The sequence below is a fragment of the Vanellus vanellus genome (assembly GCF_965231255.1).
Source record: "Vanellus vanellus genome assembly, chromosome: 11".
NCBI lineage: Eukaryota > Metazoa > Chordata > Aves > Charadriiformes > Charadriidae > Vanellus > Vanellus vanellus.
This window is the reverse complement of record NC_138916.1, coordinates 3,358,582-3,375,668: the sequence shown is the minus strand read 5'-3', so window position 1 is coordinate 3,375,668 and position 17,087 is coordinate 3,358,582. Positions and strand designations below refer to the sequence as shown.

At 58.8% G+C, this 17,087-nt stretch overlaps 2 protein-coding genes across 2 annotated transcripts; one reads left to right on the top strand and one right to left on the bottom strand.

Annotated features, from left to right (window-relative positions):
• Positions 1 to 351: 351 nt before the first annotated feature.
• Positions 352 to 3,655, bottom strand: LOC309676401 (cytochrome P450 1A5-like; the record flags this gene model as incomplete). The annotated part of the gene is made up of 6 exons (XM_082488939.1): positions 352 to 658; positions 888 to 974; positions 1,372 to 1,495; positions 1,584 to 1,673; positions 2,220 to 2,346; positions 2,798 to 3,655. The coding sequence occupies 6 exons, from the start codon at positions 3,653 to 3,655 to the stop codon at positions 352 to 354; spliced, it is 1,593 nt and encodes a 530-aa protein (XP_082345065.1).
• Positions 3,656 to 10,178: 6,523 nt separating this feature from the next.
• On the top strand, positions 10,179 to 13,908 carry CYP1A1 (cytochrome P450 family 1 subfamily A member 1; the record flags this gene model as incomplete). The annotated part of the gene is made up of 6 exons (XM_082488514.1): positions 10,179 to 11,036; positions 11,273 to 11,399; positions 11,662 to 11,751; positions 11,840 to 11,963; positions 12,572 to 12,658; positions 13,368 to 13,908. 6 exons carry the CDS (start codon positions 10,179 to 10,181, stop codon positions 13,672 to 13,674), a joined length of 1,593 nt encoding a protein of 530 aa, XP_082344640.1. The 3' UTR covers positions 13,675 to 13,908.
• Positions 13,909 to 17,087: the final 3,179 nt, after the last annotated feature.

The following is a 17,087-nucleotide window of genomic DNA, read 5'->3' as shown; positions in this document are numbered from 1 at the left end:
GGAGTGATTCTAAAAGGACACAGCCCGATGGTGTTCGGATGGTCCGGTTTTGGGCACGCTCCCTTCCCCTCTAGCAAAAGACAGTTCGCACACCCCGTAAATGTGCTTTGTGTTACTGAGATGAGACGTGATGGAATATCCAACACTTGATGGAATATCCAACGCTAGGAACGCTGGAAAATGAAAAAGGCAAGGAATGCCACAACGCGAACAAGGTAAGACAGGAGTTTCCATGGCTTTATGGAAACTTTATTGTATCATTCTGTAAAGTTGTACTAGACCGAGCTTCGCTACAAGGACACTCAGGTCTTTGCCTCCTGGCGATGTCTGGGCAATGTGTAAGCCCACTGCTCAGTCCACGCTCTTCATGGGGAAGCGCTGCTTGACCTGGAAGTGCTTACATCTTTTGTGCTTCAGGGACAGGCCGTACAGGGGTGTTAGGTCGGCCTTCTTGCCATCGCAGACACTGAACTCCAGCTGCTGGAGCAAGGTGGACAGGAAAAGGAAGATCTGCCACCTGGCAATGGGTTCCCCAATGCACCTCCTTTTCCCCAAGCTGAAAATCAGCACCTTCTCCCCATCCACTTTGTTCACTTCGGTCCCTTCAGCATTGAGGAAACGCTCCGGGTTGAAGGCATGTGGATCCTTCCAAAGTCTCCTGGAAGAGAGAACATCAGATGCTGAGATGGTGGCTCCTGGCCACGGGTGTAGGGGGGAGCATTGGAAGGTGGAAGCTGTCAGTAAGAACATCCCTGAATTTAGTAGGTACCTCACCTGCTCCCTTTTCACCTAAAGCAGGTTGACCCCACTTCTGCCCAGGAAGATAACTGTCCAGGAAGGGGCCTGCATGTTGCTGCAGGAGGCTTTCTGCCCCAGAAGGTACTTACTCGTCATGATTCACTTGCCACTGGTTGACAAACACGCAGCGGTCCTTTGGGATGTAGTAGCCGTTCAGCACCGTGTCCCTGGTTGTGCTGGAGAGGGAAAAGACTCTGAGAGTTTGGGAAGCAAAGAGGTTCTTCTGCCTCCTCAGGGGACTATTAGTGTGCTCCTGCTGCTGCTGAAGTAAGGATGCAGCCCAAAGAGATGGCTCCATGAGGGGCTGTTGCATTGTCCATGAGCTGGACTGGGCAAGCCCTCCCTGAGCTGGGTGGAGTAACTTCAGGTGAAGTCAGCAGAAAGCAAGGGTTGCTCTTTGGGAGCTCCCACATTGCCCTGCACGAGAGCTGTGAGCTCCCCGTGCCCACCGTGACCATTCCGCAAGTCAATCATAACCTCCTTGCCTCTCACCACGCCGCCGTGGGGCTGGCTGTAGCGAGGTGCCTCAAGTCCACCTTGTCCCTCCACTTCCTTCACAGCCTCAGCACTTGCCTGTGCGGGACGGTGAAGGGCAGGAAGGAGGAGTGCCTGAACATCTCCAGGATAAAGGCTTCTGTGTAGGGCAGCGTGCCCCGGTCCGACAGCCTCGGTCTCCTCTCCCGGCCGATGGTCTGGTCTGCGGGAGGTCAAGAAGAGGGAGCGGGTTGGGGTCAGCCCTCGCCAGAGAGGTTTTAGCCCCGACGGAAGCGGGTTCATGGACTCACCCAGTTCTTCCTGGATCTTCTTCTGGATGTGGGGGTACGTCACGAGATACATGAGGCTCCAGGACAGGCCAGTTGTCACGGTGTCAAAGCCTGGTCAAAGCAGAAAGTATGTAGATGAGGTCTGCACAACACGCAGGGTACGTGTCTGGGCTTGCTGCCTAACCATCACGTGGAGCGGTCTTGGACGGCTGAGAAGGCAGAAGACGTGCTAGGCACACGGTAAGACTGGGGTTTCTGTCCCGTTGCTGAAGTATTCTGCCCTCGTTCATCCTGATTCACCCTTGGGTTATGTCAGGTTTGTATAATTTCTTCGGAATCGGGGGAGTTTCCAGAGTAACTCGAAGGTGAATCAGTCAACAGACATCTCCCTCAACCAGGAAAAGCCACCCTGGCTTGCGAAGCTTGACTGAGCTATAAGCTGTACCCTTTGCTTTTCCCTGAAGCCTCTTTCCAGCGCTAATGTCCCATGCTGGTCTCCAGGGACCTTGGAAGGTCCAGGAAGATCAATGAGCAGGAGAGCGAGTGCTTAGACTCAAACTGGCTGCCTGGTGCTGGACAAAGATGGGTCAGAAGGAGCACTAATGCCGGGAACCTGAGAAAATCTGCAGGAGCTGAGAGACTGGTGGGAAAAGATACCTGCTCCAAAGAGGTCATTCACAAGGTTGACGATCTTCTCCTTAGGGATCTGCGTGCCACCATTTGCTTCCACTTTTTTCTCCATGCACTGCTCGATGAGGGAGTCAGTGATGTCTCGGATGTTGTTCTGAGAGGAAGAGAAGAGAAGGCATGGCAGCAGAACCAGCAGAGGAAGGAGAGTTACTGAGCAACAATCTGCTGCTCGGGGAGCCCCGGGTCATACGAGCTCTGGAGAACCTCGTCTTTCATCCTCCGTGGTCCCTACTGCTTTTGCAACCTATGAAAAGAAGGAGATGGTTCTCCAGGGAACCTGTGGCACGTGGCTCTGCTGACAGATCAGGTGTTCAACCAACAAACCCCCTATCACACAGGGCCGTGGAGGAGAAGGAGGACTGCAGTACTGCGCTGCACGAAGAGACTACGGATGAGTGACACTACAGCTGGACTCGCAGCGCTACCTGCAAGAACGTAGATGTCCACGGACACTTGGCTGCAAGAAGAAAACCAACTCGCTCACAGAGAGGGACACAGAGCAGGAACACATCTCCGGTGCAGGTAAGGGTCCTGCAAGCTCTTACCTTGTCATAGGTCTCGTAGTGCTCTTTGACAATCTTCTGCAGGAAATGGAGGAACCGCTTGTTGAAATCTTTAAATAAACTCATGGTGCGGCTGGGAAGATACTGGAGCACGGGGATGAAGTCAGCGGGGTTGCCGGTAGCAGTCGCGTTGCTAAACTGCTCGCTTACGTTCACTATATTGAGCAGCTCTTGGTCGTTGTGGTCGTAGCGCTTGCCGAAGCAGATGGCACAGATGACGTTGGCCACAGAGACCACCAGGTACCGATAAGGGTCGAAGCTCTTCTCCTCATCCATCTGCTGCAGGAATTTGGTGACCAGGTAGTCGGCCTCTTTGGAGACGTGCTCCTCCAGGAGGCAGGTGGAAGAGGAAGTGGGGCTGGGGGCGATGGAGAAGGTCTTCAGGGCATTCTGGGCCAGCTTTCTGCGGGCTTTCCACACCTCCCCTGAGTCGGGGCTGAAGGCCAGGCTCTGCCCATCTGCAACATTGCGGAAGGTGTAGAGGTCAGGGCGCCCCATGAAGTCTTCTCCTTGCTTCACCAACGCTTGCCAGATGGTCTCCAGCCCGCTCAGCACCAGCACGGGCCGGGTGCCGATCCTGATCTCCATCACGTCCCCGTACTTCCGGCTCAGCTTGGTCAGGGCCAGGTGTGTGTCCTTCCTCAGCTCCAGCACGTTGCCGAGGATGGGGTAACCTCTGGGACCTGGGGGGCTCTTCAGCCCCTTGGGCACGTGCTGCCGGAGGGACTGGATGAGCAGGAAGACCAGGCAGAAGACGGCAGCTGCGAGGAGGACCTCGGTGGCCGAGACAACGCCTTGGCTTCCCACCAGCGACATCGCAGCACTCATCGCTGCCGGCATGCGGGAACCCTACAGGAGTGAAGCAGAAGCGTGGCGAAGAGCCAGGATTAGCAAGAGGTTGAGTCCCGCAGACATCCCTCGTGGCGAGAAAGGGCACCAAGTGCCCTTAAGCAGTTCAAGCTGATGGAGCTGCCTGAGCAGCACTTGGGGGTTTTCAAGGAGCAAAAGCTGGAGACCTGGAAGGACTCCAAACACACCCGTCGCTTAAGAGGGACCTCAACCCCCCCCTCCCCCCAAGCCTGTAATGGCACCCTTTCCCCTGAAGAAGACCCCAGCACCCTCCGGGACAGCCATGGCTCCTGCCCAGGGGAGACAAGGCACGGAGAACTGCAGCTCAAAAAAGCGCCAGGAGGCAGGAGGGGAGGAACAGTAACTCCTCGACGAAGCTGGCACCATCTTCACCAAACCTGTGAGGATTTACAGCCAGCGGGCTGAAGATCCAGCTGGGCGGCCACCGGTGCGTGGGGTCACGGAGAGCGGGAATGCCATGGGGCCACCCCGCGGGAACGCATGGCAGGGGAGGGAGGGGGACAACCTGGTGCATGAATTTCTCTTTCAGACTCAAACAGGACCTTCCTGGTCCTATACCCGTGCTTGAAAACACACACACACACACACGTGTCATCTCCTACCTGCAGGTCCTTGAGACAGACCGGGCTGGTTTTCCTGCAAAGATAGGCAGAGGGTGTCCGGCAGAGGGACCTTCTTCTCCTGCCTCCTGGACCTTCTTCTCCTGCCGCCTGGACCTTCTTCTCCTGCCGCCTGGACCTTCTTCTCCTGCCTCCTGGACCTTCTTCTCCTGCTGCCTGGACCTCAGGCCATGGCTTTATATGCGCTCCCCTCGTCGCATGGCCGGGTGCTTATCTCTTCGGGGGGGTCACGACACAAAAGCCCTGGGGAATAGCTACCCATTAACAACCGGGGCTGAGCCTGGCTGGAGCCAGCCCAGGAAACCGGGGCAGATAGTTCCTCCGTTCCAGCAAGCTCCGAGAGATGAACGTTGACTCCTCCTGCCCAGGGCCTGTACCTGCCCCAGAGTTCAAGTTGGGGAGGCGGAAGGGGGTCCCTGAGCTCCGCCCTGGGGAGGATGGGGGACGCGTTCCCAGCATCGCTGCCCCGTGGGACGTGGTCGCCAGCGTTTCCCCCAAAGACCTTTCCTGGGCTGACTAGACTGTTGTCCTGGTTTGAGGAACCCAGGGACTAATTTCTCTTCTAATACTTGGGAAAACTGCACTTTTAGAAGACTCTAGTGTCTGAATTGGTGAAAATACGTACTTTCCAGCCAGCTATGGTGTGCGTGTTTCAAGGTCTCGGGGTTTTCCAGCTCGCCAGGCGCGGGGATGAGGAGGAGCGAGAGCCGGCCGCTTGACCCAAGCCGCCCAACAGGGTTATTTCATACCACGAACGACACGTTTGATATAAATTAGGAAGTTTGCTGAGGAGTTCTGTCTCTCCTTTGATGGCTGCCATCCTGAGAACTCCTCGCCCCGGTGCCGGAGCCCTCAGCCCTTCCCTTCCTCCCGAAGCCGCAGCGCTGGCAGCATCCCCCGTTTGCTGTCCCCCTGCTGGGAGTGCGCAGCTGCTATGGGTAGAATGGGCTGAGTATGATCCTCGTGTATTTTACATTGCTATCAGGACCAATATTGGCTCTTTAGTATTATTAATGTTAATTACCTAGTCTTATTCTATGAAATCTGTTTACGTTTCAACCCTCGGGGTTTCCTTGTTTGTCCCCGATTCCCCTTCCCGGGTGGGGAGGGGGTCATGGGGCTGACAGAACGATTGCCAATAAATTATTGCGGCTTCTCTCACACTGTAACAACTCTTCCCACCGCGCGGAGATGGCTGTCACCTCCCCGGTGGCTCTGGAGGCGCCGGGAGCCTCAAGGAGCCCTCTCCATCCCCCGGGGGGGGAATCAATCCGGCAGGTCCCTGCTCCCCGGTGAGAGCGGTGCCGACCAGACCTTCTGAGCCCAGCGGCAAGAGCCAGGCTCAGGTTAACGATTGCCCAGGTTCGCGTGAGAAGGCGGCTGGCTCGCTTCCCCCGGCGCCCTCGGTGGTGGCAAACAGGCAGCGAGGGAGAGGAGTGGCGGGGCAGAGGGGAGGGAGGTGAACCGGAGCGATAGGAGAGGTGGAAAGGGGCAGCGAAGGGCAAGGCCGGGGCAGTTGACCCCCTCCGAAAACCCAACGGTGCCGGGAGGGAGGGGGGCTGCCGCTCTGAGCCACCGGGGGATTTGGGAAGCGCCGCCGGGGTGAGCTGGGAAGGTTGATTAGCCGTAAGGGATGAGCCAGAGCTTTGGGGTTCGGCCCTAAGTTTCATTCAGTCTTTGAAAAGTACAGTGGGAATTTGGCCCAGGTGAAAAGCTGAGCTAATATTTAATAAAGGCTTTCAACATCTGGTCCGATCGGGCTCATTAATAGCAGTGACGCTCTTCATTAACGCTTGGCAAGAACAGTTACCAAACCCCGGCTGCTAATATTCATTCCCATAATTGCCAGCAGGCACCTCCGCGGACCTCCCGCCCCCCCCCCCCCCCCCCCCCCCCCCGACACCCCCGGCTTCGCCTGCCCATGCCTCCCAGTCAGGAAGAGCGTTTTTGGGGAGGCAGGATGGGGTTCCACAGGCGCAGGGGCGACGTCTCGTGGGCTGGATCCAGCTGGCATCTCCCATCCCCACGGATCTACCCAGTTCCACTGCTTGATGGGGGGGGGGGGGGTCAAGAGGGGAGAAGGGGGTGCAGATTGACACCCCACCCCACCCCCACCGAGCATTTCGGACCATGCAGTGATGCGCTTCCAGCATCTCCTGATCCGTCATATCCCGAAGCGCTGGAGAAGCTGGGGTTGCACAGAGGGGTGCACAGGACCCACCTGCCCTTCTTCCACCCCCCTTCCACCCCTTTCCCTCCCCCCCACACCCCCCCGCCCTCCCCCCCTTCCTTCCCCAGCCTCCGCCGAACCCTGGCGAGGGCAGGCTGCCTCCTGATGTGAACAGCGTTAAGAGCTGCCGCCTCGCGTGCCAGGCAGCCTCACGCCCCAAACACATCCTCACCCAGGGCCGGGCTCCCACCCCGGCCACCGCCCCACGCTGAGCCCTCGGAGATGGCCGAGGGGACAGCCGGAGGGGCCGCTGGCTGTCCCCTGCCCTTGGCAGGGCTGGCACCCCTTGCCGGCGCACCTTGCTTCCCCCCCGTGGGTCACCGCGCCGTGGGGGGGCGGGGGGGCTTGTTAGCTTATAGGGTCGTGCCGGCGCGCGTGTGCGAGGTTAGACGTGAGCGTAGAGGACGACGGTGCCTGCAGGCGCGGGCACGTGTGGCGGAGCGTGTGCGTACGCGAAGACGGACGTGCGAGAGCCCAAGCGCGCTGCGCGTTATTTACGCCGGTGGAAGGCGCGCCGAGAGGGTGGGCGAGCGGGTCCCGTGTCCGAACGCGGCAACGCGTGTGTCCCGCAGGGGAGCACGGCTGCGCCTCAAGCTCGGTCCGTGCGACCTGCCCGCGCGACCTCCGTCCCTGTGCGCAGCAGCGCGCCCGTATAGGTGTACGTATAGATGGGGCGAATGCACACGCACTGCCCCCCGCCACGAGTGACATGGGGGACACGGCTTCGCCGGGAGCTGTGGGTGTAGGTGCCTTCGTGTGTTTTACGAGGTGCCATGGTGGGTGCGAGACATGTCCACTCGGCGTTTACGGACATGGCGATGTGTCCTGTGCGTCCCCGAACGGTCCCGCTCCCGAGGGCAGCGTGCGTGTGGGGGGGCGTTTTGCACCCCTGGGGACGGACAGCCCTGCCTGGGGTCGTCGGAGCAGCCGGGGGGACACCGTTCAGTGTCCCCTGGACTCCCAAGGGGACATTCACGTGGCACGACTGAGACACGCACACCCCCTCTCTTTGCACAGTGGGAAACCACCCTCTCCCCCCCCCCCCCCGCCCCGAATCTTGTGGGACCTCTGTGCCCTATAGTGGGGGACACAAGTGGCAGGGGGGGATGCTGTCCCCTTGCAGGTGATGGCAGCGTCCCACGGCAGAGGGGACCAAGCCCCGTTACCCCTGACGGTGTACCCGCTGCTGGGGAGCCCCCCCCTCCACCCCAGCCAGCCCGGGGGGGAGGAACGGGGGACCGATCCTGAACTGCTCCGGCGCCGCCTTGACCCCGGGCCAGGCTCCTGGACGTGGGGCCACCGCCCTGGTCCTTTAAAAGGCATTTCCCCCCCACCCACCCATAGCGTGACTGCGAGTGACCGGGGCGGCCCTCCCGGGTCGGTCCGGAGTCCCTTCGCACGCGATGGCCCCAATGCCACCCCTGAGACCCCCCCAGTGGGGCGGGACACCACCACCACCCCCACCACCACCCCCCCCGGGCTACTCTCCCATCCCGTTGTGGCCGGGCCGGGAACAGGGGTGCAGGTGGAGGGGGTGAGATTTGGGATGCGGGCTGGTCCTCCTCGTCCTCCTTGAGGTCCTGACCTGTCACTTCATGGGGACTGGGGATGGAGAGGGGGGGGCTGGAGCTGCAAACTCTGCCTGAGACCCCCCCCCCCCATCTCCCGCAGCAACCTCTGCCCCATCCCCGAGCCACCTCGCCTCCCCCTGGCTGCTCTGTCCCCAGGGGACAGGAGGTGACAGAGGGCACGGTGGCTTCTCACGCGAACCTGGACAATCTTTAACCGGGCCGGGGCAGAGAGGACCGTGACCCCCGGGGCTGCCCCGCCGCCCCCTGCCCCACGGGGACCCGATCCGGGCCGTGGGTCAGCAGAGCGGCCCCGCAGCGTGGCAGGGAGGGGGGACGCACACACGCGTGGCCCCGGTGAATCCCCCCGCTTCTCCTCCTTCCGTTTTACCGGGGACCACCGGCGGAGGGACGCGCAACCCCCCGCGGAGAGGGGGCGGATTGGCTAAAGCACCGCGGTGGGGTGGTCCACGCTCATCCCCGCGTGTTCGCGGAGCCCCGTGGGAGGGGGAAGTGTGGGGGGGACCCCCCTCCTGCCCGGCACGGCGCTCACCGGGGCTATTTTCCCACGCTGCCGCTCGCCCCGCGGCTCCGGACACCGGGGACGTCCCGGGGCTGCGGGCACCGGCGGCGGAGGGGGGGGCTGGATGGAGCCGGCTGCCCGCAACGAAGGCTGCGGGGGGGGAAAGCAGCGGAGCCGGGGCACTGCCCGGGAGGGTCGGGGGTGCAACCGGGGCGCGGAACCGGCGCCTTTAAGATCCTGCCGGTAGCGTGACTGGAGTGACCGGGGCGGCGCGGGTTGCCCAAACATCCCGCCCGCTTCGCACGCGATGTGTGTCCCCCCCCCTCCCCGATCTGGGACCTACGGGAGGCACTGGCAATCCCCCCCCCCCCCCCCCCCTCCTCTCGACCCGTCGGGACCTCCCACCGGTCCTTCGCCCGCCGCTTTGCACCGGGGACACGTCGGGGAAAGGGGGTCCCGCACCCTACGCGGGTGTCACCGCGGGGAAGGGGGTGGGGGTGCGGGGGGGGCGGCTTAGTTATTTGGGAGTTTGGACTCACGTCAGCTTTGATTAGGCTTCGGTCACGTGACGGGAGGTTGCCGGGCCAATCAGGGCGAGCGGCGATGCATATAAAGCAGGAGCGAAGGGCGAGCGGGGTACCTGCCGGGAGGATCGGGCCCACAACCGCTCCGCTCCGGAGGTGAGTACCGCGGGACACGGCTCTGCCCGGAGGATGGAGAGGTATGGGGGGGACAGTACCAGCTCCCCCAGGAGACCCTCGAGGCATGGAAAGCCCGTGGGGGTGCCCCTTTGTGGGGCGTCTCCCCTCTCTGGCTCCCCAAATCTCCCGGAGCATCCTTCCCGGAGCCGTCAGAAGATGGTTTCTGGGGGTAATTATTGTCCCACAGCCCCTCTTGCCACAGCCCTGGGCTGGGAAGGGGGTCCTAGCCGGGACCCAGCAGCTCCCCAGACTCCTCACCCCATGGGATCTGGGTGTCCCACCTTCCCAAACCCAAGGGGAGGGTGGGGGATTTCAGACCCAACTTCTCCCTACCCCTGGCTTGGGGTTTTCTGAGGGATTTCAGACGGAGCTGGGAGCAGGGTGCCCACAGCTGCCCGGCCCCACGCTACAGCCCCAGTAAGCTTTCCTGGTCATCGATCTTTAGGAAGATTCATGGCAATGCTGTATTTAGTTTGCGGGTGAGCGGTGGCTCAGCGCGAGCAACCGGATGACTCAAATCAGGAGGACTCAGCTCTCCTATAGCCAAGCGCTCTGGAAAAGACTTTGCAGTATAAAAAGAGAGGTCCTGTAGTCAAAAGAGTACGTTTCCAACCCCTGGCACACAGGGCAAAAAACCACGGGACCCGTTCCTTTCAATCCCGGCTAGCAAAATAACCTGCTTTTAAGTGTAAGCAGTTTTCCTAAAGCGCAGAAAACGATGCAGGTCTGGATCAGAAGTGAAGCCCAGCTTTCCTGCCCACCGTCGCTACTGAGAGCATCTCAAACTAGAGGTCCTCCATGGACCTTCTCTCCTTCATAATGCCTCTTTGATTTATTACTAAGGTTCCCGCATGCCGGCAGCGATGGGTGCTGCGATGTCGCTGGTGGGAAGCCAAGGCGTTGTCTCGGCCACCGAGGTCCTCCTCGCAGCTGCCGTCTTCTGCCTGGTCTTCCTGCTCATCCAGTCCCTCCGGCAGCACGTGCCCAAGGGGCTGAAGAGCCCCCCAGGTCCCAGAGGTTACCCCATCCTCGGCAACGTGCTGGAGCTGAGGAAGGACCCGCACTTGGCCCTGACCAAGCTGAGCCAGAAGTACGGGAACGTGATGGAGATCAGGATCGGCACCCGGCCCGTGCTGGTGCTGAGCGGGCTGGAGACCATCCGGCAAGCATTGGTGAAGCAAGGAGAAGACTTCATGGGGCGCCCTGGCCTCCACAGCTTCCAATACATTTCGAACGGGCAGAGCCTGGCCTTCAGCCCCGACTCAGGGGAGGTGTGGAAAGCCCGCAGAAAGCTGGCCCAGAATGCCCTGAAGACCTTCTCCATCGCCCCCAGCCCCACTTCCTCTTCCACCTGCCTCCTGGAGGAGCACGTCTCCAAAGAGGCCGACTACCTGGTCACCAAATTCCTGCAGCTGATGGATGAGGAGAAGAGCTTTGACCTTAACCGGTACCTGGTGGTCTCTGTGGCCAACGTCATCTGCGCCATCTGCTTCGGCAAGCGCTACGACCACAACGACCAAGAGCTGCTCAATATAGTGAACCTCAGCAATGAATTTGGTGACGCGGCTGCTACTGGCAACCCCGCTGACTTCATCCCCGTGCTCCAGTATCTTCCCAGCCGCACCATGCAGCTCTTTAAGGACATCAACATGCGTTTCAACTTCTTTGTGCAAAAAATTGTCCAGGAGCATTACACCAGCTTTGATAAGGTAAGAGCTTGGATGCTTTTTGGATGTGGGTAGAGATGCCTACAACTGCCAGGTGTGCTGTCTGCCTGGCAATGAGGGGAAGAAGGTACTCCCTTGTCCCTTTACCTCTGCCCAGGAAAGCTCCTTGGAGCTCTCCAATCTGCAGTTAACTCCCCCCCAGGAGCACTGCTGGGGGAGGAGATGTTTTCCCAGCCCTGGGTGTCCATGATGTCCCTGACCCACTGGCTCTTCCCCAGGAGCACATCCGGGATGTCACAGACTCGTTGATCGAGCACTGCCAGGAGAACAGTGTAGGGGAGGATGCCCATGTCCCACTCTCCAATGAGAAGATCATCAGCATCGTCAATGACCTCTTTGGGGCAGGTGAGAACATTTCTGAGAGCAAAGCCTTGCTGCTGGGACGCTGGGTGGGGGAACTGGGGCTGTCGGGGTAAGACCTTGGCCATGCTTGGGTGTTTGGAGGTGCTGTTGGGCTCATGGGTGCTCTCCTGAGTGGTGATCAGACTTTTTCAGTGATAGCTGATGAGGAACTTCTCCATGGAAAACACCTGGAGCGATGGGGTCTGTAAATACCTGCTCACCTGTCGTCTTTTGGTAACTAAATGCCTTTTTTGTGTCCATCCAGGCTTTGACACCGTGACAACCGCCTTATCCTGGAGCCTCATGTACGCTGCCTTGTACCCCGACATCCAGAAGAAGATCCAGGAAGAACTGGGTGAGTCCATGATCCTGCTTCCGTCGGGGCCAAAACCTCTCTGGTGAGGGCTGACCCCAACCCACTCCCTCTTCTTGACCTCCCGCAGACCAGACCATCGGCCGGGAGAGGAGACCGAGGCTGTCGGACCGGGGCACGCTGCCCTACACAGAAGCCTTTATCCTGGAGACGTTCAGGCACTCCTCCTTCCTGCCCTTCACCATCCCGCACAGGTATGGGCTGGAGGACCTGACACGTTATTTAGGGTGGTGGGTTTTGGTTTTTTTTGGAGTGGTTTTCTGGGAGGTGTCGTTTAGGCAGCTAATTGCCTGGGGATCGATCTTTGCTATGGGGAAAATCTCCGGTGCACAGCCCGAATTACTCATGTTAAAGCTCCCCATGGCTGTCATGCTTGCCTCGGGGCCAGCAGCTGCCTGGCTTGCTGCTTTCCTGGGGTCAAATCCTTCACTCTGAGGGTCGTTTTACTCCAAAGCCTTTGCTAACGGAGGGATGGCAGGCATCCGTGGGTTTATATTTCCCCCTGCCTTGGGAGAAAGCACATCGCAACTCATCCAGCTTCCCGAAACTGGTATCTTCCTGCTGGAGGAAAAGTGTTAACCAAGACTATTTAGTCTCCCAAATACAAATTGGGATGTTTCCTAGCCAACCCTAAGGGTGCGGATAGGGCATTGAGAAGGAAACGCCCTTAGTTGTCCTGGTTGGAGGTAAAACGGAACCAATTTTCCCAAACCAGGACGCCAGGACTTGCCAAGCTTTGTTTCGCTGCGAAGCTGCGGGTCTCCTCTTAACTCCCCTTCCCCTCCACCCGTATTTCTTTCAGTACGACAAAAGCGACGGAGTTGAACGGCTATTACATCCCCAAGGACACCTGCGTGTTTGTCAACCAGTGGCAAGTGAATCACGATGAGTGAGTATCCCATTATCCACCCTCCCCCCCCCCTTCCCGTGCTCAGCCAGGCTGCGGTGGTTTTGCTCGGTGTTGAGATCGCCCCAATCCTTTACAGCAACGTGCCAAAAGCCAAATGGGTCAAAAAAGGCAGGAGGAAAAAAAAAAAAGGGGGGGGGCAAAACGGGACCAAAAATTGCGTGGGTTCCATGCTAAGCCCAGCCTCAGGTCTGCTGGGGGTGGAGATGCTCTGGGTTGACTCGATCGCCGGTTGAGCAACTCCTCAACACCAGGGCTTGCCCGGTTTATGGGCAGTAACGTGGTGATGTCCTCAGTGCCCCGGACTTTTCCACGTCCGCGCGAGGGCTGCTGAATAATCAGGAGTCGGTTAGATCCTCCTGCCGAGCAGCCCTTGTGATCCGGGTTGACGGCTCTGCGTGCGCCCGACGGGAACCGCCTGGTTCCCTCTTTCGGGGAGGAAAATGTCCCGCCGTGACTCTCGTTAAACTCAACAGGCTCGTGTCGTGATTGCTGATAATCAGCTTTGGGGATCTGGAAACCAAAACTCCATCTCATCCCTCCACTGCTCTCCGGTAGAGACCCCCAATGGTGGAATGGGAAAGCACTGCAATGCGGCTCTCTATGAGGAGTTTTGGGGGTTTTTTTGACCGCTCTCCCCATCACGGTGGGCGAAAACGGCTTCCTCAGGTGTCTCTCTTTTCTGCTCCAGGAAGCTTTGGAAGGATCCCTCAGCCTTCAAGCCCGAGCGGTTCCTCAACGCTGCAGGGACGGAAATAAGCAGGACGGAGAGCGACAAAGTGCTGACTTTCGGCTTGGGGAAGAGGCGATGCATCGGGGAGACCATCGGCCGGTGGGAGGTCTTCCTCTTCTTGACCACCATGCTGCAGCAGTTGGAGTTCAGCCTCCGCCCCGGGGTGGAGGTGGACATCACTCCTCAGTACGGACTGACGATGAAATACAAGAAATGCGAGTGCTTCCAGATTAAGAAGCGTTCCCCCGCGAAGAGCTCTCCGTAAGCTGCGGGAGGAAGCGTCGCTTCGCAGAAGAAAGCCATTCCTTGGCGTCGGACGCTCAGCCTGCTTTCGCTAACGCGCTCTAGAAGCCACCACAGGCCCCGCGTTGTGTTGCTTCACTGCAGGCCTGTTCATCTCTCGTAAACGCGAGAGGGGAAGGATAAAGGCGGCTTTGTCGGGCTCCTCGCAGCCCCTGTGCCAGCTCCATCGCCCTCAGAAGAGCTCCCCGGAGGTCCAACCCGCTCATCCCTCTTGGGGAGGTCCAAGGGGGACCGCAGCCCTGCGGTGGGGAGAAGGATGCTTCAGGCTGGGAGAAAGCGGTGTGGGATGTCGGTAGGGGTTGTCCTCCCCCTGCCCGGTGCCGCAGGCGGAGCTGGAGCTGCCGGCTTCCATCCTCCAAAGAGGAATGAACCGGCGGGTTCCTTCCTGGGAAAACCGGCCGGCCTTTTCCCACGGGGTGAAGGTCTTTCCAGCTCGTTAGGTAGAGCGGTTTGCCAACCCTTCGGCTCCTCGTGCCGAGGGTCTCGGGATCTTCCCCGCTGCTGAAGGGCTCTCCAGGCGATGTAGAGACCAGACTTGCGCCGGTGCCTGTCCCGAGTGGGCTCGTCCCGGACGCGCCCTCGCACAGCTAAATTCCCCAAAATGTGTTTTAATTAAATGAATCCCCGAGTGTTTCTCCCAATCCTTGGTGACAGCCTGATTGCTAGGAAAAAAATAAATAAATTACATATATCCATAAGTAGTGCTGCTCACAAATTGAGAGATCGTTAGCCGAACTCCTAACAAGAAGCCTCCTGGAAAACATCAACATATTGAGAATAAGGGACCAGAAGCAGTAAAAAGTACAGCAGAATATTTCTGGCTTTCAGGGTTGTTTTTTTCATTTTTTTATTTTATTTTATTTTTTTTTTTTAGCGACCCAGCAATAGATTTCTCTATTCAGGCTAGTAAAAGGAGCAAAGGTTTGGGAACCGCAGGAGACGCGCCGCTTCGGGTCGCGGTCTGCTTTAGCCAGCGAGAAGGCGAATTCCCTCCCCCTAACGCTGCGATATAAACCGCCCGGTGTTTCTAACCCAATAAATACTTACAGGGAAGTTTCTTGCCGGTTTTATTCCACCGGGAAAGGATTCGGGGTGGGGGGAGGGGGGAAACCAACCCCGCACCTCTTTTTCACCCTTGAAAAATTTGACTTGGGTGTGTTGGATCTGGGTTTTTCCTATGGGAACGGGTGTTGGTTGTTCCTTTACCGCGGGGCTGTGCCACCAGTGGCATTAGGGGGGAGTTTTTAATCCTCACGGGTGCTGCGCCTGGTCCCCTCCCCGTGTATGCGGCGAAGGGAAATCCTCAGCTGTGATTTGCGCGGAGGCGATGCGGAGCTCCGGCTCAGTCCCGGATTTCCCTAAAAATCGTGACTATCCCTGAAAAAAAAAAAAACAACCCAAACCCCGTTCAATCGCTTGAAAACAGCTTTTCGTGACCCTTAAGGTGGTGATCCACGGAGGGATGCTTCAGGCCATCCCCTGCTCCGCGCTTCCCCATCTCAGAGCATGTTTATTTCCAAGGCTTTGCATGACCTCCCTTAAAAAAAAAAGAAAAAAAAAAGGCAATAAGCATTAAATTTCCACGCAAATAATAAAGGAGCTTATGGAAAATTGGGCTGTGTGCATACCTGAAGCGGCATCCCTGCGGGGTTTCCAGCTTGGTGGGGTAGGAAACCACTCTTGCCCCACAGGCACGTTTTCCTCAGGCACGAATATTCAGCCGAGCCTTCAAATAGGGGTGTAACCTCGGGATTTGGGGCAAAATTAAGTCTTCTGCTGAACATCATGCTCCTACACAAATCCCTGCCCCGGGATGCTCTGCGGCACGAGCTCCTCTCTTGCCCCGTTTAGGGAGAAAAATCAAAATGAGTGCAGAAAGGTTAATATTTGACTCCACCCATCACCGGCACATAAAGGATAGATTAATAATTCAGTGGCTTTTTTAATGGCCGCCCATTAACTGCCACCCGAGTGCCACATGCGGCGTATCACGGAGTTATTTTTCATTTCGTGGCTGTGCCGTGGAAAGGCTGCTCTCTGGAAGAGGAGCCTTCCTCCCGCCGTGACCTTGCTCGCCTTCGCGTTATTGTTACCGACTGCTATCGTAATGAATTAGTTTTTAATTAGCTTCCCCGGCGCAGCCTGCCGTTTAGCTCGGGAAGGTCAGGCGGCGTAGGGATCCAGCGCTCCACCCGCTCCTTCCTCCGAGTAACGAGCAAAACAGCCTCGGGTTTCAGAGCGGGGAAAAGCTGGTTTTAATGGAGCTGAGGAGAAAGCGGGAGATGGATGTGATGATGCCTCTGCTGGTGAGTCGGAGGGAGGTGCTGGAGGTGTGCTGGAGGTGCTGGAGGTGTGACAGAGGTGTGATGGAGGTGATGAATGTGATGGAGGGGTGATGGAGGTGACGTACATGTTGTGGAGGTGTGACGGAGATGTGACGGAGGTGATGAAGGTGTGATGGAGGTGTGATGGCAGTGTGTTGGAGGTGTGATGACGGTGTGTTGGAGGTGATGGAGGTGTGATGAAGGTGATGGAGATGTGATGGAGGTGATGGAGGTGTGATGGAGATGATGGAGGTGTGATGGAGATGATGGAGGTGCGATGGAGGTGTGATGGAGGTGATGGAGGTGATCGAGGGGTGATGGAGGTGTGATGGAGGTGTGATGGAGGTGATGGAGGTGTGATGGAGAGGTGATGGAGAGGTGATGGAGGTGATGGAGGTGTGATGGAGGTGATGGAGGTATGATGGAGGTGTAATGGAGGTAATGGAGGTGATGGAGGCGATGGAGGTGTGATGGAGGCGATGGAGGTGTGATGGAGGTGATGGAGGCGATGGAGGTGCGATGGAGGTGTGATGGAGGTGATGGAGGTGATGGAGGCGATGGAGGTGATGGAGGCGATGGAGGTGGTGGAGGTGTGATGGAGGTGATGGAGGTGATGGAGGCGATGGAGGTGATGGAGGCGATGGAGGTGTGATGGAGGTGATGGAGGTGTGATGGAAGTGCGATGGAGGTGTAGGAGGCGACAGAGGTGTGAGGGAGGTGAGGACATTCGGCAGCGGGCGGTGCCGGGGGTGGTCAGCAGTTGGCGGTGGCGGCCCCGTGACGGCGGTGACAGAGCTCACGGAGGCGGCGGAGCGGTGACACACACCGGCGCCGGCAGCAGAGCTGCCCCACCGCCCCGCCGCACTGCGCATGCGCCCGGCGCCGCACGCGGGGTGCCGTGTTCCCCGCCGCGCATGCGTAGAGCGCAGCCGGCGTCTGCCGCCGCACCGCCGTGCCGCGTTACCACGCATGCGCCAACGCGTCCAGTCCTCCGCCCCTCTCTATGGTCTCCCGCCGGTGGCTTGAGCGCCGCTCCCGGGCGGAGAGCGAG